The 26,314-nt window shown below is 38.2% G+C and overlaps 1 protein-coding gene across 6 annotated transcripts in view; it reads right to left on the reverse strand.

Annotated features, from left to right (window-relative positions):
- LOC140211027 (constitutive coactivator of PPAR-gamma-like protein 1 homolog) overlaps positions 1–26,314 on the reverse strand; it is a 141,637-nt gene that overhangs the window by 32,072 nt on the left and 83,251 nt on the right. For 3 of the 6 annotated variants that reach the window (XM_072280384.1, XM_072280383.1, XM_072280382.1), the window contains 4 exons: positions 22,406–22,580; positions 9,403–9,652; positions 3,696–3,810; positions 1,778–1,987 (listed from right to left, as the gene is read on the reverse strand). In XM_072280384.1, the coding sequence (XP_072136485.1) occupies positions 1,778–1,987; positions 3,696–3,810; positions 9,403–9,652; positions 22,406–22,580 (750 nt within the window). The other 3 variants (XR_011889372.1, XM_072280385.1, XM_072280386.1) reach the window with 3 other exon arrangements.

Consider the following 26,314-nt stretch of genomic DNA (forward strand, 5'->3'; position numbering starts at 1 on the left):
TATCTTTAACTTCTTGCTTCGGCAGTCTGAGGTTTCAAGGAGGCTTCAAATTATACCAGTGCCTAAGAATGTGATAACCTTGCCTCAGTGACTATCATCCAGTAGCACTTACATCCAGTGTGAAGTGTTTTGAGAGGATAGTGATGAAACATATCAACTCCTGCCAGAGAAGTGACTTGGATCTACTTTAATTTGCATAATGTCACAACAGGTCAACAGAAGATGTCATTTCATTGCCTCTTCACTCAATCCTTTAACATCAAGTTGCTCTTCATCGGCACTCAATATGATCATCCCCTCAAAGCTAATCAATAAGCTTCAAGTCCTAGGTCTCAATACCTCCTTGAGCAACTAGATCCTTGATTTTCTCACTTGCAGACCCCAGTCAGTTCAGATTGGCAATAACATCTCCTCCACAATTCCATCAGCACAGGTGCACCACAAGGCTACGTGCTTAGACCCCTGCTCTACTTGCTTTATACTTAGTTGAGGCTATGACATCCAATGTCATAATTAAGTTTGCCAATGATACCACTGTTATTCGCTGAATCAAAGGTGGTGATGAATCAGCTTACAGGAGGGAGATTAAAAATCTGGCTGTGAGATGCCATAACAATAACCTCTCACTCCATGCCAGCAAGACCAAGGATATGATTATTGATTTTGAGAAGAGAAAATCAGAGGTCCATGAGCCAGTCCTCACCAGGGGATCAGAGATCAGAGAGGGTCATCGACTTTAAATTGCTTCACGTTATCATTTCAGAGGATCTGTCCTGGGTCCAGCAGATAAGTGCCATCATGAAGAAAGTACGGCAGCACCTCTGCTTCCTTAGAAGTTTGCAACGATTTAGCATGTCAACTACAACTGTGATAAACTTCCATAGCTGTGTGGCACAGAGTATATTGACTGGTTGCATCATGAACTAGTATGGAACCACCAATGCCCTTGCATGGAAAAGCTGACAAAAATGAATGAATTCAGTCTAATCCATCATGAGCAAACTCCTGCCCACCATTGAGCACATCTACACAGAGCACTGTCGTAGGGAAGCAGCAACCATCATCCAGCTCATGCTCTCTTCTTGCTGCTGCCATCAGGAAGAAGGTATGGGAGTCTCAAGATCCACACCAGCAGGGTCAGGAACCCTCTTCACTCATAATAACTTCACTGACACAATCACTGAACTGCTCCCACAACCTTATGAACTTGTTTCATAGATTCTTCATCTCATGCCCTTAATATTTATCGCTTATTTATTCTTGTTATTTTCTCTTTCTTTTTGTAATTGCACAGTTTGTTGTTTTTATTTTGCACATTGTTTGTTCATCCTGTTGGATGCAGTCTTTCAATGATTTTACTGCGCTTCTTTATTTACTGTGATTGCCCACAAGAAAATGCATCTCAAGCTTTTATAGGGTGACATATTTGTACTTCGATACTAAAATTACTTTGAACTTTGAACCCTGATAGCACTGCCCAAGCAGGATGCAGCAATGGGGAGGTCAGGGTTTGCCCTGGGTTTCCAGCACAACAGAAGAGGTGCCAGTATTTTTAACCTGTTACTAATACAATTTTTATATATAATGCAAGTAGTTTTATTATTGATTTTATTACTGTTCTCATTGGCAGGAAGGCATCCTTTATGATAATCAAGAGACCAGGGTAAAAAAAAGTACATAGTACAAAATATGCCAATGTCAAGTATTTTTAAATGTATTACTTTTTATTCAAACATTAAAAATAATTTGCTCATTGCACATTTATTACAATCCATACCTGACCATCGCAGAGGTCAATCAAGGGTATCTTTTCTCGGCTCACTTTTATAAGCTTGCTTTGGAAAAGTTTGCCATCAAAGTACATCCATGGACAGCAGTGTTCCCATGGAATTGGCTGCCCACATGCATCATTTGCAAAAAGTGCCATATCGACCCCACTCATAAACAGGGCTCCAAGTTGAATACCACGCGGATCCAGGCTTTCAATCTGAAAACAAAATCAAAATATGAAGCAAGATGGCTGTCAGTGAAATCTGTGATGATAAGTATTTCTACTGGAGACCAACAGTATCATCTACTTACAGTACTTGAGTGACAATGTTAGCAGCTTATTAACAGGGTCTTTCCCTGATCCCCAATGCATATTCTACGCAAAATGCAATATGTAAAACTTAGCAGGGATCCTCCACTATAGGTAGTTGTGTTCAATAGTTTCAACTACATTAGAGCCTCATACTTCAGTATCAGGAACTGGGCTTTGCTTGTCTTTTATTGCCATTCCAAACACCATCTGTAGCTTCCTCTCAAATCACTGTTTACTCTATAACCTAAGCAGTTTAGAATTAACCACATTAGTGCACATAGAGCAGAAGACCAGAAGTAGCAAGGTTTTCTTTCTCAAAAGGCATCAGTGAACAACAGATAGGCTTTACAACAATCCTGCAGCTAATCTCAACATCAAGATATCTCATCATTGTCAGGTTTCATCATAGAATAGTGAACCAGGTTTTCTGGATTATCAGCCAAGGCTTGTGGTTTATTAGTTTATTGACCAAACCCAACTTATAAGATTAATTAGGTCACCATTTGCAAACATTCCTGAAAAGGAGTAGGATGTTTCCAAAAGTGAATTAAGCCAATTCAAAAACTCAGGTTTACTTTACATTGTCCTAACCTGGGGTCTACGTGATCCCTGGCTTAATAGTATTGGTCCACGGCATAAGAAAGTTTGGGAACCCTTGTCGTGTAAAACTTTGTAATTGAAAATATTAACTTCTCCTGACCACAAATCCTATGACATGGTGATTATATATACGAAGCAATGTTTTCCACTGGCATAATATTTGAAAGAGGACCAAAAACACAGGGCAGCCGATCAAATGTTTTTAATAAAGAGAATATGATAATATGCAAGGATTACTCTACTTGGAAATCAAAGCTGAGATTGCGTCAGTTTACATCTAAAACAATAATTTAGTAATCCAATTTCTGTAATAACATTGGGTTATTATTGAGGCTCATGTCTGAAACTGAACTATTAATAAAGATGCGTTTGATGGCATAGAAGTGTTACAGATTTTGTGAATCTACCAAAATTAGTTTCCTTTATGCTTATACCTTGAGACACGAAAAAAAGACTTAAAAATTCTGGGTGTGAGTTTACATTCAAAGTGGCTATGGGGGAAATTCAACAGACACTTCCTGGTAGCCAAAATTGCATTAATTCAGCATTTTTTCTCTACTCTTTGCCAATCACATCATCACATGTCCACTGCCCCTTTGATTTATTGGGATTCAATTTTGAGCTCCAGTTTTAAATATCCGATAGAGTTCACCAGTTACATTTGGCATTACCTCCTTTATGACTCCATTGCACAAATGGAAGAACAGCTTACACGAACAAAAACATAGGTCCAAAATATTACAAAACATACATGCTGCCCTGCAGATTACTATTAATTTATAAAGCAATCATATACAAATTTCATTTAAACACAACAAATAAACACTTAATAGTCATATTTTATTGATCCCGCGGGAATCAATATAATATAAACCACAAACAATCACAGTATGCTTCAGAAATCAATGGTTTTGGTCCAACTTCCAATTTTGGTTTCGACTATTTCAATTTATGCAAGTGTACAATTAAAAAAATATATATCAAATTCTTTAACAGAATCAGTGTTGATTACCTTAAGCTCCTGCAGCTGATCTGGTTCATAAAGTTTGGGAGATAAAGCCTGTGCAAGGAATGCATCGAGTTCGTGACGACGTAGAATCCTTACTCCTGGCCACTGCAACAAGTAGCTGTAACAGATGTACACACAGGCTGTTTCATTTAATTTTCTAATCAGATATGTTATTCTAAACAATGATATTAAGTTAATTAATAAACTAAATAAAGATTGCTTCTTTTACAATTACTAAGACCATACTGGTTGGCAGTTACATATAATTCAAATAAAACTGTATATACATTGCTAATTAGATCCCAAAAAAACTGCTCATGATATACCATCTAAATTACTATTTCAGCTTTTAGAAAGGGGTGTCAGTACCCAAAAAGAATAATAGAAAGCAATTCAATTTCAATTTGTTTTTCTTGAGGTGAAGGAAAACCATACTTAAGATAATTCAAAAACAAAATCACTTGATAAAAGTAGCTTGTTAGTCGAATGACTTGGCCAAAGAAAGCTTGTAAGAGGTATTCATTATGACACTTAGCAAGTACTTTTACTGCACTTTAAAATTTACCAAGGCACCAAAATAAAACAGCACTGCAAACAAAAACTAAATGAAAAAAAATTAAGTGAAGGCCATTTACATCATTCATATTTACCCTGACATTTGCTTTTGGGAAATTGAGTGATGGCACTTCTTGTAAAGTTTGAACTGATTGGAGAGATATCACAAATCTCTGTATGTTACAGGCGATTAAAAGAGTTTGCTAGAGAGCACCATTAGGTGTTAATTATATGGACAGCAAAATATATATTTTTAAAAACCCTCAGAAAAGAGTGTGTGCTAAAGTTGAAATTTACATTTTAAGGTAAATTATGCACCTGAAAAGTTTAAATGGATGAAATGAAGGCAATTCAAAAGAGATGCACAGGCATAATCGAGGGATGAAAAGAATGTCCTATTATGAACAGTTGGAAAAATTTGATCTCAGAAACTTGGATGAATGAATACTGAGCTAACTGAAAAGATTTGATCTCAGAAATTTGGATGAATGAATACTGATCTAACTGAAACATATGACACCCTGGGGCCATGGTAGGGTATATGTTTCCACTAATGAGTGTGAGTGTGTGTGTAGGAATTGGGGGTCAATGTTCTTATTGTGTCTTGCAGAGGGATTTGGGGGGGGTCAATGTTCTTATTACATTGCGTGCGGTGGGAGGTTGGTTTGGGGGTCAATGTTTTTGTTGCGTTTTGTTAGTTTTTTTGTGCGGGGAGAAGGCATTTGGAGGCCAATGTTCTTTTTGCGTTTTGTGCGGGTGGGGGGGGGGGCTGGGGTTGATCATGTTGGTGGGTTTGCGTTTTTTCCTCTGAATTGACTTCCATGGTTTTTCTTTGTTTTGTGGCTATCTGGAAGAGAAGAATCTCAGAGTTGTATACTGCATACATACTTTGATAATAAATATACCTTTTACCTTTTCAATGAGAGACCCTTAAATAAGGGGATATGGAAACAAGATAAAAACAAAGTGCATAGGGATTTCTTCTTACAGATTCAAAGATTTAAAGTCAAAGTACATTTGCTATCAAAATATATATACAGAATACAACTCTGAGATTTGTCCTCCTGCAGGCAGCCACAATGAAACAACGAAACACCATGGAACCTGTCCATAAACCCATCAAACACCCAACATGCCAAAAGAAGAACAAATTGTACAAACAACAAAAACCAAGCAGACAACATATAGAATATCAAACATTCTGTAGTCCAGTAGGAGTCCAGCAGTATTCAGTACAGCGTCACACCACTAGCCCACTGCAGGCCACAGGGCAAAGCATTCTTCATTGAAGCACTCCACACCACATTAATCACCCCGATCAAACCACTCAAAACCAGCAAAAAAAGAGTAACCAGAATCCAAGAACACATGCAACATGAACCCCAAAGTTCCCCAAAAACGAGTCCACAGCCTCTCTGATCGATCCTTGCAATGTGGATCCCAAGACTCCTCACTTTCCTCCGACAGCAGCTAGTGAGAGGGAGAGGAAGACGGGTCAAACACAGGCAGATGGCAGCGAATACCCATCCATTCTCTGCTCTCATCCCATCCACTTCAACCTTGCTTGACGCCCCAACTGGAGAAAACCAATGGAGTCGATCATGGGCTCATGCCCTGTCTCCAGACTACCAGGCCGCACACTCCGCTCCAAACCTCAACAAACTCCTCTGGAGACAGCAAAATGCCAGTCGCACTATCTGCCCAAAAACACATCCTCAAAATGTAAATCACAGGTTCCAATTGCATGCAGCTTGGTAGAATTGTATTTGAAAGAAACAAAATAAGTAGCTTTGTGAAACGACTGAGGATGTCACATTGGTTGCATTGTTTGCTAGTGCTATCAGATGATGGTGAATTGCTTGCTAGTGTAACCTTTATCGGAACAACTTCTGACAGGGATTTTCTTTTACACTCCCAACTGAGTTCACAACTTAGAAGTTTACGTTCCTTAATACTGATGCACTGCAAAGAAATAAGCATTTGAATTTTGGATGAGATTCATTAGGGTGAGTCAGCATAGTTTAACAAACCTTCTAGATTTTTTTTTGAAGAAGTATCAAAAAGGTAGATGAGGGTAGCTGCTGTTTAACTAGACTTTAGCAAGGCCTTGGACAATGTTCCCCATGGTAGACTGGTGTAGAAAGTTGGTTCCCATGAAATCCAGAGTGAGCCTGTTAGGTGGATTCAAAATTGGCTCACAGGGATCAGAAAATGGAGGTTGAAAGTTGTTTCTCAGAATAGAGGCTAGTGACTAGTGGTGTGCCTTCATTTCAACCATTTAATCTTGTCAGGTAGATAGTTTGTTTTAAAATCTAAGTTTCAACATTCTCATTTGAGGGTCTCTTTTTAAATATCTTTTGTTGTCCATATAATTAACATCTAAGTTAATCCATCTCCAGCAAACAGCTTTCATCATCACTTTCAAAAATTCAATCAGATCTTGAGGCATAACCTTTTATTTACAGGTTTTTGTTTTTATCTCTAATCACTTCAAATTTTAATCATTTTTTTACAGTTGCTAGAAAGAGTTTGTGAACTCCTTGCAATTACTTAGTTTTCAACATAAATTACTAATAAAATGTGGTCTGATCTTCATCCAAGTCACCATAATAGAAAAACACAATCTGCCTAAACTAATAACACACAAACAATTGTACTTTTCATGTCTTTATTGAACACATTGTTCAATCATGCACAGTCCAGGCTGAAAAAAATGTGAACCCTTGTATTCAATAACTGGTAGAACCTCCTTTAGCAGCAATAACCTCCACCAAATGTTTCCTGTAGCTGCTGATCAGACTTGCACAATGGTGAGGAAGATTTTTAAACCATTCCTCCATAAACAACTGTTCCAGTTCATCAATATTTCTGGGATACCTTGCGTAACAGCTCTCTTCAGGTCATGCCACAGCATCTCAATTGGGTTAAGGTCTGGACTCTGACTTGGCCATTCTAAAACACAAATTTTCTTCTTTTTAAACTATTCTGTTGTTGATTTACTCTTCTGTTTCGGATCATTGTCTTGTTGCGTCATTCAACTTCTATTAAGCTTTAGGTGACTAAGCTTACTTAAGCTATACTGACATTTTCCTCTAAAATGTCTTGATACAATTTTGAATTCATAATCCCCTCAATGGTTGCAAGGTATTCAGGCCCTGAGGCAGCAAAGCAGTCCCAAACCATGATGCTCTTTCCACTATGCTTTACAGTTGGAATAAGGCTTTGGTGTTGGAGTGCAATGCCCTTTTACCTCCAAACATAGCAGTGTGCATTTCTGCCGGGAAGTTCAACTTTTGTCTTATCAGTCCACAGAACATTGTCCCAGAAGTGTTGTGGAACATCTAGGTGGTCTTTTGCAAACTTGAGATGTGCAGCAATGTTTCCTTTTGGAGAGCAGTTCCTTCCATGAACACCATTCTTATAGTGGCCACATGAGCAGAGACTTTAGTAAGTTCTAGAGATTTCTGCAGGCCTTTTGCTGTTACTCTTTTTCACCTCCTTCAGCATTGTACGTTGTGTTCTTCATATGATCTTTGCAGGGCGCCCACTCCTAGGGAGAGTAGCAACAGTACTGAATTTCCTCCGTTTGTAGACAATTTCTCTTACAGTGGACTGATTAACAATCATGTCTTTCAAAATCCTTTTCTAGTCTTTTCCAGCTTCATGCATCTCTACAATCCTTCTAAGGTCCTCTGAAACTTGTTCTGATTGAGGCATGGTGCACATAAACAGATCTTTCTTGAGAGGAGCAGGCAGGCTCTCTCAGTAACCTGATTTTATGTGCCTTTTTTTTTAATATAAAGCAGGGCACCTCTACAACCCATACCTCCAATCTTAACTCACTGACTGGAGCTTCTGAATCCAATTAGCTTTTGTAGAAGGCATTTACCCAGAGGTTCATATACTTTTTTGAACCTAGGTTGTGGTTGTTTAAATGGTGTACTCAGTACTGATGAGAAGTACAATTGTTTGCATGTTATTAGCTTAGGTAGATTATGTTTGTCTATTATTGTGACTTAGATGAAGATCGTAATTAGTGCAGAAGACCAGGTAGTTGCAAAGGGTTCACAATTTTTTTCTTGCAACAGTATATTAAAGATTTGTATGCAATTGCACAAGCTTAATCAGTAAGTTTGCATATTACACCAAATTAGTCAAGACGATTATCATGGATTCCAAAGGATTCTTGATCAGTTAGAGAAGTGGGTTGAGGTGTAGCAAATTAATTTTAGTAGGTATGATGTGATGTATTTTGGAAAGTCAAACCAGTGTAGGATTTCTACTATGAATGGTAGGCCACTAGACAGTGTAATGGAACAGAAAGACTTTGGAGTACGAGTACAAGGTTGTCCAAAGTGATGCCACAGGTATACAGGATGGTGAAAAATTCCTTTCAAACACTGGCCTTCATCAGTCAGGGCACTGAGTACAGGAGTTGGGACATTATGACGCAGAAGTGTAAATCGCTGCTGCGGTTCAGCTTGCAGTATGTAAATATAATTTTGGTCACCCTTTTATAGGCAAGACATGGTTAATCTGGAAAGAGTACAGAAAAGATTTATGAGGATATTGCCAGGACTGGGGGACCCGAGTTATAGAGAGAATCTGGTCAGGTCAGGTCTTTATTCCGTGGAACATAAGAGAATGAGGAGCAACCTTACAGATATGTTTAAAATTACAAGAGACATTAATAAGGCGAATGGTAACGGTATTTCCCTTAGGGTAGTCCAAAACTATGGTGGGGGGGGGCATACATTTAGGGTAAGAGAGGGAATACTTTAAAGGAGCCCTACAGCTAACTTTTTTCTAGAAAGTGTTAAGTATATGGAAGAAGCTGCCTGAATAAATGGTTGAGGCAGATGCAACCCCATCATTTATAGGAATACCTCAAGCCATCCGTTTATGCTCTGGACTTAATTAAAGCCTCACTCCTCATTCAGGAACTTTTTAGGGAAAAATATATGAACACTTCAAATGATTTAATGATTCAAATTTAGACACTAATTAAAGGCTAATTCACTTATTTTTGTAACATGCCTTTTCAAATTTTGTTAAGATACTTGCCACTATACAAAAATTGTTCTTGAACAATATATACATATATGTAAACAAACAATGTTTTCATTCACAGTTTCTTCCTTTATGTTTCTCTTACCGTAACACACAGCAAAGAACTAGAAGATGCGTTGGGACATTTGAGGGATTAAGCATGGCTGGTGTATCTGATCTCATGCAGGCAAGAAATGCCCTCATTCTTCTGTTTTTATCCTCCACTGCTTTTCCTAACCATAACTTCTTTAAGTTGGGACACGTCCACTCTCTAAAAGCAAGTGCTTCTACCAGTTCTGGAGTCTGGGGAGATTTCCCCTTGTAAGCAGCCCATTCCTTCACTAAAACTGGGGGAACTGAAAAAAAAAGTAACAATAGATTTTAATGACTGAAATTATACTCCATTTTCTAATGACAACAATCTGTGTTACTAACTGAAATTGTTAGTGGAAAAGTTGATGCCATTACTATGATAATTAAGGAGACACATACATCCCAATGCACATGCATAGATATGGATTGTATCTATGCATTATACAAATTTGGGTAGCAATCTGGGCTGTGAGGAGGGTGCAGAGAAGTTTTAGGGGAATATAGACAGGCTAACTAAACAGAGAAGGGCATGGCCATTGAAATATAATATGGAAAAGGGTAAGTGAAGGTGTATCTTAGTGAGAAGAGTAAAAGCTGAATAAGAATCGTTAAGAGTTATCAAACAGGTAAGAAATGAAGTTGGCCTTTACTACATAAGGATTGGAGTTAAAGAGAAGATTCCTACTTGTTCTAATTATATAGGGCCTTGGAATACCATGAGAACATCTGATCTTCCTACCCAACTAAGAATATGCTGACGATGGAAGGCATGTGAGTTTGTCATACAAGAAATGAAGAAGACTGGGCCTAATCTCTCCAAGAGCAAAATGTAACAGGTCATCAAACTAAAGCATTAACTGTTCCTCTCTTTCCACAGATGCTTCCAAATCTGCTGATATTTACAGGTATTACTTATTTTTATTTTGGGCATATATCCGAGCATTTCGAAGAACAAGAAGTGAAGAAAGATAATAATTTTCCGTGAGCTCAGTGTGATGTCTCCAACCAGCGATCACAATTTCAAGGGTTGGCCATTGAGGACTGAGGTAACAAATTTCTCCAGAGGTATGTGAATATTTGGAATTCGTTAGACTAGAGGACTGAAGAGGATGTTACCAAGTATATTCACAACAGAGATCATTGTAATTTTAGATATTATGGGAATCAAAGATACGAGATAGGCTGCAGAAAATGGTAACAATGTAAACAGCTTGTAATGGTCTTATTAAATGGCACAGGAGACATGAGGAGTTGTTTGGCCTATTCCTGCTATTTCTAATTTCCCCAGTATGAGCTCCTGGTATCACCTTTTTGAATGAACTTATTCTCTCATAATTTCCTAAGTCCACACTGAACATTTCACACATGTAAGTAAACGCTATTGTGACGAGAACACAAGTACCAATTCGAACTCACTGACTTTCTGAGCGGACTATCCCAACCAGGTCTTTGGAGTAAATTTCCCCTCAGCTTCATTTTATAGTTCTTTAGAAATCATATATGTTGCTATTTTAAAACGTGCTCTTTTGATTACCCTACCCATCCTCCCCTTTTTATGTGCCTCTGTGAAACTTCAGGTGACTGAAGGTAAATATTCCATTACAACATTTTACAGTTTTAGAAATCACACCAATAAGGAACTGCATTGGACCACTGTACTGGTTTATCTACCGTTCACAGTGAACTTTAAATATCTTATTGATATTGCCTTGCTCAATGCAACTTATTAAACCAAGAAACATCAGGAAAACAGCAAACAATTCATGAAACCAAATGTGAGTAAAGATCTGTAAGCTGCATGTACAGAGTGTATAGCAGACTGAGTGACCATATATTCCCAGCCTTACACAATTTTATTCATCAGGAACATTAAGTTTTGAATTATAAAGTAACTCCATTTTCAGCTCAAAGTTCAAAATAAATTAATTATCAAAGTGCAGATATATGTTACCATATACAACCCTGAGATTTGTTTGCTTGAGGGCATACACAGTAAACCCAAGAAATATAAATAGAATCAATGAAAGACCGCACCGACAGGACGGACAATGCGCAAAAGACAACAAACTATGCATATACAAAACAGAAATAAATAAATAAATAAACAAGGAATAAATATCGAGAACATGAAATGAAGAGTCCATGCAAGTCCATAGGTTGTGGGAACAGTTCAGTGATAGGGAGAGTGAAGTTATCCCTTCTGATTCAAGAGCCTGATAGTTGAGCCTGAACCTGGTGATGTGGGCCCAGACACTCCTGGACCTTCGCCCTGATGACATCACTGAGAAGAGAGCATGGTCTGGATGGTGGGAGTCCTTGGTGATGGATGCTGCCTTCCCGTGACAGCGCTCCGTGTAGATGTGCTCAAACGTGGGGAGGGCTTTACCAGTAATAGACAGGTGATAGGATTTTCCATTCAAGGGCACTGGTGTTTCCATAACAGGCTGGGATACAGCCAATCAACATACTCTCCACCACACATCTACAGACGTCTGTCAAAGTTTTAGATGTCATGCCGAATCTTTGCAAAGCTCTAAGGAAGAGGCACTGCCGTGCTTTTATCATAATCGCACTTACGTACTGAGCCCAAGACAGGTTTTCCGAAATAATAGCAACAAGGTATTTAAAGTTGCTGACCTTCACCATCTCTGATTCCCCCAGTGAGGACTGGCTCATGGACCTCTGGTTTCCTCTCCCTGAAGTCAATAATCAGCTCCTTGGTCTTGCTGATATTGAGCGAGAGGTTGCTGTTGTGGCAACACTCAGCCAGATTTTCAATCTCCCTCCTATATACTGATCCGTCACCACTTTCGATTTGGCTAATGACAGTGATATTGACAGCAAACATAATAATAGCATTGGAGGTGACCTTAGCCACACAGTCCTAAGTGTAAAGCGAGTAGAGCAAGGAGCTAAGCATACAGCCTTGTGGTGTACATGTGCTGATAGAGATTGTGGCAGAGACTTACTAGTTACTAGTAAATTACAAGCATTCTGGAGTATGTTCGTGTATTACTGCACACAATAAAAAAAACATTCAGCTGATCAATGAGAATTTATAGTGAAGAGATATACCTCCAAATTAGATTGTGCAGTTCCAAGTTTCTGTTTGCTAAAGGATTCAAATTTAATGGAAACAAAAATATAACAAAGAAAAAACAAAAAAAAAATCAGAAGTAAGTGTGAGTTCTTTTGGAGCTTGGTACATTTAAGCAAAAAGCACAAAAGATCTAGACTTGTACAATGATATTCTGATACTCAAATTACACCTGGATGTCACTTCCTCAATTTTTTTCTCCTGAGTGCTCATGCAGCCTATGGTCACTCCTGCAAAAAAAAACTTTACAAGCTTATTATGCCGGATTCGGCGGCACTTAAAGGTGGCTAACCTAAGTTGTGAACATGCCTGATTTAATTCCTTTAAGTAATATACCTGGTTTCCCTCAAGAGTGTCTCCTCTTTCTGCGGATGCTAGTTTTCAGACATCCTACTGACCCTTGCTCCAATAGACCTGCCAACCTTCCTGCCCGAACTTCTCTGTGATCCTTGCAAATGTACCTATAGATTGACAATACCACCCCAAGGTAGGCCCTGACTTCACTACCTACCAGTTCTGTGCTACGCCGGCATCTCTCTGCTCCATAACCTTTTTGGACATAGCCCTGTATTTACAAATTGCTTTCACATGCTCCATGATTTTGTTTCAATTTCAGCACATTAGCATTTCAAATTGTTACTCTTTCAGAGATCTCATGAAATGCAAAACCATTAAACATTACTGCTGTTTCACCCTCTGCAGATGCTGCCAGACTTGCAGTGGTTCTAAAGGTTTGTATTTTAGATTTGCAGCATCCACGGGATTTGTTTTTTTTTATGTATTTAAGTCTGTCCTGCTTTCAACTAACAATGAATCAAGTAAAAACATGAATATTGATAACACTAGCCTAATGTCTAATACATAGGTAATATGTAAGACAATTTTCAAGGATGTTTGGTGGAGGTTGCTTGGAAGGAAGCAAAGGGAAACAGAGCATTATGTTGCGATAAATTGGGCAGTCCAACATATAGTAATGCAAGTGCGCAGAGTCATACTCAATAATATATTTGTAACATCACTAAACCATGCTGAAAAATTCTTTGTTCTGAAGACACATGGATGAAAGAAAAATGGAGGGCTAGTTGGAAGGAAGGGTTAGATTCATCTTAGAGTGATTTTAAAGGTTAGTACAGCGTTGTGGGCTGAAAGGCCTGTACTATACTGTACTGTTCTATGTTCTAAGTAATGCGAGCAAAGGCTCATTCAAGTGAGTATATACTGAAAGTTTTACAGCTGTCCAGACATGTCACTTTCTTTATGATCTATTCCTAATTGAAGAGGCATAAACAAACTCACCTGGCTCCCATCAAGGTTAGAGCTGAGACATTCTGCAGAGAGCAACTCAACAACTCTCCCAGCTCCAGTCCAAGCCCCAAAGGTTTTGGCAATCAATAAGGAACATGTAATTTCTGTTATATAATATTCTTCAGCTGCTCAGTGAGGGTGGCCCCAAAAAACTCTCATGAAACCAATATAATTTAAAACAAAGCAGCATTTAATCCAAAATCTTAAACACTCACTCCACTATTAGTACATATGGGCTGCAGTGCATACCATCCACATGATGTCCTACAGCAACCCAACTTGACTTCAGCAGCGCTTCCCAGTCCCCCAAATTCCACCATTCTTCATTCTCAATCCAATGGCACACAGGAAAGTAACACAGACTCCTCCAAGTCAAATACTTGGATATATTGTACAACTCTTATGTTATTGGGTCAAAATCGACGAACTCCCTAATCAACCGACTAGATTATGGTAGTCCTTTCAACACTTGAATAGAAATATCACTACCCTCCAAAATCTGAAGTTGATAAATGGCAGAAAGATGTAAGCACGGTATTCTAAATTCTTCCCAAGAAAACTTCCAATGGAATATAAAAAAAGAATGGATTGTAAATGTGGAACTAATTATATCTCCTTGTCCTGCTACAATTATCTAAAACACTTTAATTGAGGATTTGCCTTTTCTATACAATTTATATAAGACTGATTACCACTACACATGCATCCAAAAGGATAAAACAACAATAAATAAGCATGTTAGAAATAGAAGTGGAATTGGCCATTTAGCCTCATGAACCTGCTCTATCAATCAACAAAATTTGGTTGATCTTTTAACTCAAGTTCCACTCTCCATGTTTAATAAACTTTTGTTGTGGCACTTTAGTAAAGGCCTTCAGATATCCAAATACATTATATTCACAGGATCCCTTTTATCTAATGCACCATTTACAACTACAAACACTGATTTGTAAAAAATATGACTCTCTCTATCCTATTATTATTTTCTGTGCCCAGTTGCCATTTCTTTAACATGAGTTTCTACATTTCTCTACTATTAAGAACAAGCTAAATGGGCTACAGTTCCACATTTTCATGGTGTTATGTTGGTGTTGTGCCACTCGATAAAGTGCACGGTTACAATATTAAAAGCTCTATTCCAAATCAATACACATAAAATGCTGGGGGAACTCAGCAGGTCAGACAGCATCTACGGAAATGAATAAACAGTCGACATTTCCAGCCAAGATCCTTCTTCAGGACTGGAAAGGAAGGAGGAATACAGCAGAATAAAAAGGGTGGGGTGGGGGGGGGGGGAGGGAAGGAGGGTACTTGGAGATAGGTGAAGCTAGGTGGGTAGGAAAAGTTAGACGTGATTGCGGGAGTGGGTCTGGGTGAGTACATGGTTTAGGGGCAGCAGATATCACAGAGGGGTTGCAATCAGAGAGGGTCTAATTGAACTCCCATTGAAGAGAAGATGTAAACTTCTCCATGGTAGGCATCCCTCAAAGAGAATTCACAGTGAAGCAGCAAATCATAAACACGAGAAATTCCATAGATGCTGGAAATAACAACTACACAATTACTCAAGAAAAAGGTCAAGCATTTAAGAAAAAGGGTTTTACACCAGGTTATTTATACAACCTTCTTAAAATTAAATCTAAGGGCAACAGAGAAGGGTTCTAACTGACGTGCTCTAATGACATTCTTTTTACATTTACTTGGAATCATTAGAGTTTAGAATCTTGCTGCTTTGATTTCCTTTGTGGAGGACCATATCCTTCATAAGAATACAATTTCAAATGCAGAAACATCAGAGTATACATTTCTATGATCAGTCTGCCTCAAGTACTATTAATACACAAAATCAAAAGAAAAATACAGTGGATTCCAATTAATTGGGCCAGCAGTTAATAGAGGCAGCTATTTATTTGGGACAACCCTTAAAGAACAAAATCTAATCGAGAAAATAGCCAGTATTCCCTTCATTTCTTTGGGACACTATGCCATTTAAATGGGACAGGAGACTGCTGTTGAACAATTTCTAACTATCATCAGTCGTGTTTACTTGTGTAGCCATTAGACACTAAACCATGAGAGTGAACAATTTTAATATAGTGTCATTTGCACGTGTTTGTGTTCAAAGAACAGTGATTTCTGTCACTGGTAGTTGGCGAGAAATAAGCAAGACAAATTGCTCACTGCAGTTTCAAGCATTCAGGTTTGGAGATGCCAGAAACAGCCAGGAGTGAAAAGGAAACAATTCCACTTCCTCTACAAGTTAAGGACTACGAAGATTTTAAAGGTACCAACAACCATCTTGAATGTTACAATGAAAATGAAGATTTGGAGGATGTAATTGTCAAAAGCACTGAATGAAGGCAGTCCATTATCTGCACTGGGCATCTGCGTTGATTTGTTTATTAACAGTCAATCAAGAGGACACTGTAGCATACACTGGATGAATTCCTCTGTCGTTAATTATTAGGAACACAGTTTTACAGTACTGTAATAGCATTGGTAGTGTCCTAATTTGTTCTGTATTTCATTTAAATACATAAATTGTTACTCAGTTAAAACACTAGTTTGTCATTTTTATAGTTTTTTAAAACCATTTTCATGAAACGTCAGCTAACTGGGGCAGCAGCTTAATTGGGTCAGAATGTATTGGTCCTGATGTATCCCAATTAGCTAGAATCCACTATATATAGAACATAGAAATCTACAGCACATTACAGGCCCTTTGGCCCACAATGTTGTGCCAACCACATAAACCACTGTAGAAACCGCCTAGAATTACCCTACCACATAGCCCTATTTTTCTAAGCTCCATATATCTATCTAACAGTCTATCTAAGACCCTATTGTATTTGCCTCCACCACCATCGCCAGCAGTGCATTCCACGCACCCACCACTGTCTGTGTGAAAAACTTACCCCTGACATCCCCTCTGTACCTACTTCCAAGCACCTTAAAACTGCCCCCTTGTGTTAGCCATTTCAGCCTTGAGATAAAGCCTCCTGTTATCTACACAATCAATGCCTCTCATCTTCTTATACACCTCTATCAGGTTACCTCTCATCCTCCATCGCTCCAAGGAGAAAAGGCCAAGTTCACCCACCCTATTCTCATAAGGCAACATCCTTATAAATCTCCTCTGCACTCTTGCTATAGTATCCACATCCTTCCTATAGTGAGGTGACCAGAACTGAACAATATTCTGTGGGGTCTTTCAAATCTTTTGAATTTGTGCAAATGAGCAATTTTTTCACAAGTTCTTGTGTGCATTACCTGAAAGAATCAATGCCAACTTCTTTGCTCCCCGACACACACACAAATAAAAAGAAAGACTTACATCTGAAGTCAAAACAACACCGCTTCTAACTTTCTAGCATGTTGTTCCCTATTTAATAAAGTGCAGTAGGAATATGCCAGGAATCTTTAAGACGGAGACCCTAAAACCAATAATAGTTGCACAGATAGAAATGGCTTAGAGAGACATGGGCAAACATGGACACCTGCTTAGCAAGGAAGAGCTGGGTAAAAGGGCCTGTTTCAATACTGTGTGACTCTTGTGACTCAGGGGAAATCATTGGAAAAAATTCAAAAGGACAGTATTTATGTTCACTTTGGAAAGCAAAGGCTGGTTGAAGGAGTCAACATGGTTTTATGTAGGAGATGTCCAGTCTCATAAATTTGATTTGAGTGAGCTAAGTAAGGAAAGTGATGAAGGCAGTGAGGTAGATGTGGTTTACACAGACCTTGGCAAGCCATTTGACAAAGTTCTGCATGGTAGGCTAGTCTAGGTTAGGACACCTGTAATCCAAGATGTGTTGATAAGCTTTCATTAGTTTAGTGTTATGAGGTAGAGGGTAGTAATAAAGGAATTTTTTTCCTGACTGAGGCACTGAATACAAGGGCTGAGTCATTAAGTTGCAGCTGTACAAAACATTGGTCAGGTCATATGTTGAGTACTGTGTACAGTTCTGATTGTCACAAGGATGTGATATCATTAGAAAGAGTGCAGAAAAGATTCACTAGGATGTTACAGGGACGGGAGAGCGTGAGCTACAAGAACAGATTGGATAGGTTGAGCTTATTCTCACTGGAATGTAGGAGACTGATGGATGACCTTATAGAAGTTTAATCATTTATGTGAGGCATTGACAGGATTTGCTCTCTTGGCCTAAGTCCACATAGCTGTACTACGACAAACTATTGATGATATTTGCATCTAGGAGCTTGAAGCTTTCAATTACCTCGCCATCAGCACCACTGTTCGAGAAGGGCATATACTCTGCGCTACTTCCTGAAATGGATCCTAAAGTTACTGTTTTGAAAATGTGTCCTGTTTTCCCACTAATAAGGTTCAAATCAAAGCAGCACTTCTGATAAACCTTTTCCAATATGGTCACTTGTTTTATATAAATTAAGATTAATTTCTGTCATCACCTTTCTTAAACTCAAGCTTCTCTGACTGACAACTCCATTGGTTGAAATGAAAGGTTAAGCACATTTGCCTATACTGCTGCTAGAACTTAACATACCATTCTTATTTCCTGGCAAGTAGAACTTAACATTAAATTTAAGAGTCTGAAATATACTGTAAATATACAGCTTGATAATAAGAGAGACTCTTCATCAAATAAATATCACTGGGTACTTAAGATATATTTAAACTGCATCAACGAGACCAAAATCAGTAGCATCAGAGTTCCAACAAAGCTGAACCATGCAAACATTTCAAGGTAACTGCAGCAGAAATGTAAGTACCTCATTGAAAAGTGTCAGCTATAAATGTTCACGAACTAAAGATTGCATTAGGTTTCACATTCATACTGACAAAAAAATCATGGAATCTCTCACATTGGTAGGCAGGTAGATTTCAAAGTGATTATCAAACTATTAAAAAAAACTCAAATTTATTAAGGAACTTATCTTCAAAAATTCAAGACCATTTATGAACACTACTACTATTTCATTTAGAAGTTCCAGATTACAGTTGTTCACTAGGACCTAAAAAGTTAATGGAATAGCTTCTGCCTCTCTAATGTACCTGGTACCCCTTTGAATTAATTCTACTTCAGAACATGTGAGAAAAACTCTAGTCAGGTATAAGTCATTTGAAGTTCACTCAAGAAGACCCTAAGAACTTTACTCATCCTTGGAAAAAGAGGTGATGGTCAAACTGAAGAAACTTAGAGGTAGCACCCTTACCTCTGAGCCAATAAGTTACTCTGAAGAGCTATGCCAGAGACTCGAGTTCGTAACATTGTACTGACAGAGGTTCTGTGTTTCGGATGAGCCATTAATATGAGACACAATCAACTCGCTTGGGTGGATGGATATAAAATGGCTTCAGAAGATTATTTGAAAAACAACAAGAGCATTCCCACAGTGACAGGTCAAAAATTCAACCCTCAATCAATACCAGAAACAGGTGATCCAGACATTCATTTCACTGCTGCTTGTGGAATCTTGTATGTAAATTAACTGCTGTTTCCTACATTACAAGAACTGTCTTTCAAAGATATTTTATGATTGCTGACCCCTTATCTTGCGACTATGCTGTGTAGTACTGGACTCTCCACCATTATAATAGCTTATTAACATCTCCACTGCCATACTCTCTCACAACATGTATTAATGAGATCAGCATCCATTTTTCTAATGAGTAAAATCAAAAGAGATGGTATATTATATAGCAAAAATCAGTGGGAAGTTAGAGGATTGAGAAACTTAAAAAAAAACAGAAGGCAACTAAGAAAGCCATAAGGATAGAAACGATTAAACATGAAAGTAAACTAACCAATAATAGAGGATACCAAATTAGATGTATATAATCACTAGAGTCTGGCATGGTTCTAAAGGACTGGAAATTTGGGAGAAAAAATGAAAAACTCCACTCTTCAAGAAGAGGGAGGGAAGCAGAAGAAAGGAAATTATAGGCCAGTTAGCCTGACACTAGTGGTTAGGAAGAGGCTTTATAAGACACTGGTCAGACCACACTTGGAGCATTGTGAGCTGTTTTGAGCCCCTTATCTAAATGTGCTGGCATTGGAGAGGGTCCAGAGGAGATTCATGAGAATGGTTCCAGCAATGAAAGGGAAAATATATGACAGGTGTTTGATGGCTCTGGACCTGTACTTGCTGGAATCTGGAAGAATGAGGGGGGGATATCATTGAAGCTTATCGAAAATTAAAAGACCTGGAAAGAGTGGATGTGGTAAGAATGTTTCCTCTAGTGGGAGAATTCCACGACCAGAGGGCACATCCCCAGAATAAAAGTACCTCTCTTTAGAACAGGGACGAGGAAGAATTTTCTTTAGCCAGAGAGTGGTGAATCTGTGGAATCTATTGCCAGACCCCTGTGAAGGCCAAACCATTGGGAATATTTAAAGCAGAAGTTGATAAGTTCTTGTTAAGTCAAAGTGTCAAAGGTTACACGGAGAAGGCAGGAGAAAGGGCTTGAGAAGGCTAATAAGTCAGTCATGATGGAATGGCCAAGCAGTTTCGATGGGTTGAATGGACCAATTCTGCTCCTATGTCTCATGGTCTAAAGGCCAACTTTCCTCAACTGCTCTTTAGAGGATAACCAACTCATTCCAGGAATCAATCCTACAGAAATACCACACAACAGTTGCATTGCAAATATAAAAACCAAGAATGCTAGAAATAATTAGGAATGTTAGATGAATTTACAGAAAAAGAAACAGAGCTGAAGCTTCACCTCTGTCTCTCAGATACGCAGTTTTGGATCTGAGGTGTTAATTGTTTTTTTCCCACCAATGCTGCCTCATCAGTTCCTGCTGTTTCATATTTCCAGTAGATTTTCTGATTTCTATTGCCTGAAAATTCTTTTCAAGATACTGAGACCAAAATGTACCCTGTACACAGTATTCCAAATATGGGTTTGCCACAGCCAACCCACTAGCAACAAAGTTAATACACTACTTGCTGGACCAACACAAGTGCTCTCTGTGGCTCCTCAATTAGTACACTTGATCACTCTATACATAAATATATACTTTTCTCACTTGTAAACAAAACAATTCCGTGTTTTTTAATGTCCAAAACATTATTTTCCAACACAGTACTCAACCTATCACCTGTTGTCTATGCACTTAATATGGCCACAGCTTTTTACAGCAACTCTGTGAAGCTGCTGACCTCATTACCTCACCTTTCTTTTAATCAATAGCCAAACTTTCATATTTTACCAAGTGCTTTAACATACATTCATTGTGAACTGTAGAATATTATGCTACTTCTTTTGCAGCAGCTGCCAACCCGATGAATGACCCAGTAAATCCTACTGTCAGATTTGGTGCTCACAATATCTTTATATTGGTGAAACCAAATGCAATTTGGTTGACTGAAATACCCTGAGCCTAAATTATGATCGGGGAAGAGCATTTCATTCCCCTTCTGGATTATTGTGATTTAACAAGCTTAACAATTTCAGACCACATGCTGTCCAACCTGCTATTTTCAGCATTTTCTGCTATAATTTCAGATTTTCAGCAAGTGAGATGCTGATGCTATCTCGAACCCAATTGCCTATGTTTTACTTAACTTTTTGTATGGGACTCTATCAAAAACATTTTGAAAAACCAGATGTACTGCAGCAAATCGTTTCTCCTTAACCTCCCTGGTAGATCTCTACTCAGCAAATTAATTTCTCTGATGTGATTTTCCTTTCATAATTGTTTATTACTGAATTATGATTCCTATAGTGGGGCTGCCTAGAACCAGAGAGCACATCCTCAGAATAGAAGGACATACCTTTATATCAGAGATGAGGAGGAATTTCTTTGGCTGTAAGGTGGTGAACCTGTGGAATTCCTTGCCACAGATGGCTATGTAGGCCATGGCATTGGTTATATTAAAGCAGAGATTGATAGGTTCTTGATTATCAAGGGTTTCGAAGGTTATGTGGAGAAGGCAGGAGAATGGGGTTGGGAGAATAATAAGTCAGTCATGACGGAATGGTGGGACTTGATGGGCCAAATGCCCTAATTCTTCTCCTTTGTCTTATGGTCTAAACACTTTCCTCCCACATCATGAATGACGGATCCAGCAATTTTCTTCATGTCTTTTTCATAGCTCTTCCTGTGGTTGCATTTTTAGTAAATATTCTACCTGTGTAAATTCCTGTGACTATATTTATACTCCAAATTCCATATGTGTTTACATCAAGCTGTATTCAAAAAGTTATTCTCTGCCTGTACAGTGACATCTCATTCATGTACTTTTTAAGTACTGAACTTTTGATTTAAATCAACTTCTGTGCCCCATTCAACATTTCTCAAATGACCAAATTGCTTATTAGGGAATACCAATTAAAAAAAACAATTATATCTACATATCCAACCATCTTTAATCTCATCTCTCTTTCTGTGCATAGTGTCAACCATCACCCAATAGAAATACTAATAAATCCAGGGTCTATGACATTTAAAAATACAGTTTGGTTTCAAGACCCTGCAAACTGTTTTTCATCTACTAATGAAGATTTAATGATTGGTATCCAAAACATTCTCTTTTTAAACTTTTATTTGTTTAAGATAGTCCCAGCATGAACTTTTAAACTGCTATGCTAAGATATGCAGCAGAAAATATGAAAATAACTTACTTTCAGTAGGGAATCTATTTTTTCTTAGTGCAAGTCTTTCAGCCTTTTTCCTAGCCTCAGCCAGGCTAAAGAGGACTCCATATACACACTGCCGTATTGGCCTATATAGCAAAGCAGCAGGAGGCAAATCCTTATTGGCTTCATCTTCTATGCTAATGGAGATCTTAATCTCACCCTATAATTAAAAACAAAGTATGCATTATTACATAGTATTTATTACTTTTGTAGAGCTTTCCTCTGTCCTCCACTTCAGCCCATCAGCCACATCCCCTCCCATATCCTTCCTTCAGCTTTGTACTTGCTTCCAAACAGTTAAACTTACAATTACTTCCAGATCCCATGAAAGGTCACTAACTCAAATTATTAACTGTATCTTGAAATGCTGTTTGATTTGCTATCTTTACCATTAATTTCTATTTATGTTCATTAGTAGTACTTACTGCTTCTTTTTGGGAAATAAGCAGAATCAATAAATTAAAAGCCTGATTCACATAAAAAGACAGTGGAAACTTCAAACATAAAGTTTCAGCAATGTCAATGTATTTAGCATTTCTTAAAACACCAAAGCTAACATTGCACTAATTCTGCATTATGGCTGATAGTTTATGAAGATTTTTTTTTACTCTTTTCTGTAAATAGGGTTCCACAGTAGCTTTAAGGAGGCAATTACAAAATTTTGACCCAAAGGTTGCAAATACAAGCCTTTTAGTTTCTACTGTTGAGGGTACAAGACAAGAAATTGTAATAATAACTGTTAAATTATCCTGGGGATGCCACTTATCTGCTGAGTATTGCGATAAATCTCAATTTTATATTAGATTTCCAGCATCTGACAGTTCCAGCATCGCTCCTTTTCCACCCTTCTTCCTCTGTTCCCATTCATCTCATGTTTATATCACCTCGAGACAGATCCACTCTTTTCAATAAAGAACATCTAAGTAAGGACTGCAAGACACTTGTCATGAATTTTAGGAGTCAGTGTACTTTCAATCTATTGAAATGAAATATAGACAGCACATCCTTCCCTCTTTCATTACTAGTAACCCTGTTGACTGAGTGAATGACTGTGGAACATGCTAAGTGCACTATTTTGCACACTTAAAAACAAGATGCCAACCTAATTAAGCTTCAGCACTAATGCATGCATGTTAAGCAGTGGAAGCAGCAGGATATATTCAGCAACAAGTGATTACAAAACTAACTAATCAAATCAATGCTCCCAAGTCAAAACACAACCATATGCCAATGATCCCAGATAATTAAACACCACTTGGACCCCTGAATATTCCTGTCCTCAGTAATAGTAAGCCCAGCATGAGTGCAAAAGACAAAGAGGAAGCGTTAACATCCTTATTTAGCCACAAATGCCGGGTGACTGATTCACCTCAAGCTTCCTGTTCTTCATCGCATCATGTAGTTGTAGCATTGTGGTTAGCTCAATGCTTTACAGTACAGGTGACCCAGTTTCAAGTCCTGTCACTGCCTGTAAGGAGTTTGTATGTTCTTCCCATGACCGCATGGGTTTCATGCGGATTCTCTGGTTTCTTCCCACAGTCCAAAGACTTACCACTTGATAGGTTACTTGGTCATTGTAAATTGTTCCATGATTAGGCTCAGATTAAACCAGGACTTACTGGGCCTATTCTGCGCAGTATCTCAATACGTAAATTAATTACAGGTATTATCTGTAGTCAGATTAATTCTCCTGATATTAGTACATCTACAATAAAGTGATGGAAAGTGAAAATGGTGGTGTTACCAAATATCATTTCCCCACCAATAACCTGCTCTTTTATGCAAAGTTTAGATATCCCCATAACGAGCAAAAAAGAGGTGAGTTTAAACAGAGACGCCTGCTCCTGAGCTTAACGTTAAATTAGTTTTTCACCAGGCATGCCATTAGAAACCTTGGTAAAATTGAAGTCAATGAGAATCAAGGGTAAAACTATCCTCTAGCTGGAGTCATAACTTGCAAGGAAGACATTATGAATGTTGGAGGTCAGTCACTGTAGCTCCAGGTCCCCGCATGGGTTCCTGGACACAACTATCCTCAGCTGCTTTCCAATGTTCTTCCATCATGAAGTCAGAAGGGAGGATAATTGCTGATTAATGTTCAATTCTATTCACAACTCCTTAAAATAAAAGGGAAGCTGCATATAGAACCAAACACCATGATCAATATATGTGGCAAGTTATATTTTCACTATGCAAATTCTATGACGATCTCCAATAAGTCAGAATCTATCATTTGCCTTATATTCACCAGAACTAAATATGTCACCTTTCTCATCATCATCCTAAAGGTTACCACCAATCAGTCTCATCTGAACATAAATATTGTGGCTATGGAAGTCAAGACTGGATACCTTGCCACAAGTGATGAAATTCCTGACTCCCAAACCCTCCCTAACATCTATAAAGCACCAAAAGCAGGTGTGTGGTGGAATATCCTGGGACAAAGGTAGCTCCAGCAACAGTCAAGCAGCTCAATATCATCTACGTCAAAGTAGACAGCTTGACAGGAAAAGCTGATCCATATTAACAGCATACTTCTATAGTCCACACCAGTCACACACAATCCTGTGTCAGAAATATCATTTTCACATCCTGGAATTCCTTATCTAATGGTTAAGAACACTCCTATCAGCTTATAGGATGGATCTGTTCTTTTGTAGTGATATAGCACAAACATTATCAAATAAGCATTTTGGGTTGTTGTCCAGGTCATGCTGTACTGTGTGCAAACCGCCGTCTCATTGCACACTTGTAGATGGAATGGAAAGAGTCACCATTTAACTTATTATGAAAGGAAGGTCACGAATGAAGAAATCAAAATTGGCTGAACCAAAGACCCCATTCTGAAAAACTTCTGCAGTCATATTCTTGGGCCAACCTGCTTTGTAAAATTAAATAATCAGCAGTGGAGAGTTTTTATTCTGACTTCAATTTTACGCGACCAGTTAATGCCCAATATCAGTCAAATACCCCTTTTCCATATTCTTGCCTTTGACATTAGAATGCTACAAAAACAATAGGTCAGTAAGCAATGGTTGAAATGACATATTTTATAGCCTGATGTCTTTGATTAGAAAGTTATAGGTTTCCAACTATTTTTGAAGCACTACACATCCAAATCTCTGCCCTACCATTTGATATTAGGTTTGCAATTAACCTATTCCAAATTCCTAGCACTTTCTATTTTTAATCTTTTTCACAACTGGATTACTAGAGGAAGAGAGAAAACAAAATACCAGCCACCAAAAGGTCTATGAAAAAATTGGCACCTTTAAAATACACAAATTAGTCCCAGGATTATGCTTTAATAACCTTGTACTCTAATTATCTGAACAAAAGATTTCTTCATTACATTAAATACTCTAATGGAACAAGTACCACTAAAATTCTATTTACTCTACTATAAATATTTCAGAAACAACAAAATTTATGAAACAAGTAATATCATTAGTCTGCAACTTGAAACAAAATACTCAGCAGTAACTATTGGAAGATGATCAAAGGAAGGGAAACAATTATGGGTAACAGAATGCAACTTCTGGCGTCTAATATTGACAACAGCAGTCCCTTGTCATTCAGAGTACTGATTAGATGGATGTGGTTAGTGTCTTAACTTAAATGCTGACAGAAGGAGAACACTTCTCAACAGTCTTGTCATTTCCACTCACACCTCTGCCTCAAATTCACTTCCACTGAAACAAGTTAGGATCCAACTAGTCAAAAGTAGAACAGTGAACGGTGCAGACAAGGGAGTGAAGAAGCAAGTAAGGGTCCTGAATTGGAGAAGTGTGATTAGAGGTTAATTGTTAGGCAATAAAGAGACCTAGAAGCCCATGCAGGTTACTAAGTTATGTTGAACTGTTATTTAGTCACCCAGTGTGTAATAGCCAAATC

Source organism: Mobula birostris, chromosome 16 (genome assembly GCF_030028105.1).
Source record: "Mobula birostris isolate sMobBir1 chromosome 16, sMobBir1.hap1, whole genome shotgun sequence".
NCBI lineage: Eukaryota > Metazoa > Chordata > Chondrichthyes > Myliobatiformes > Myliobatidae > Mobula > Mobula birostris.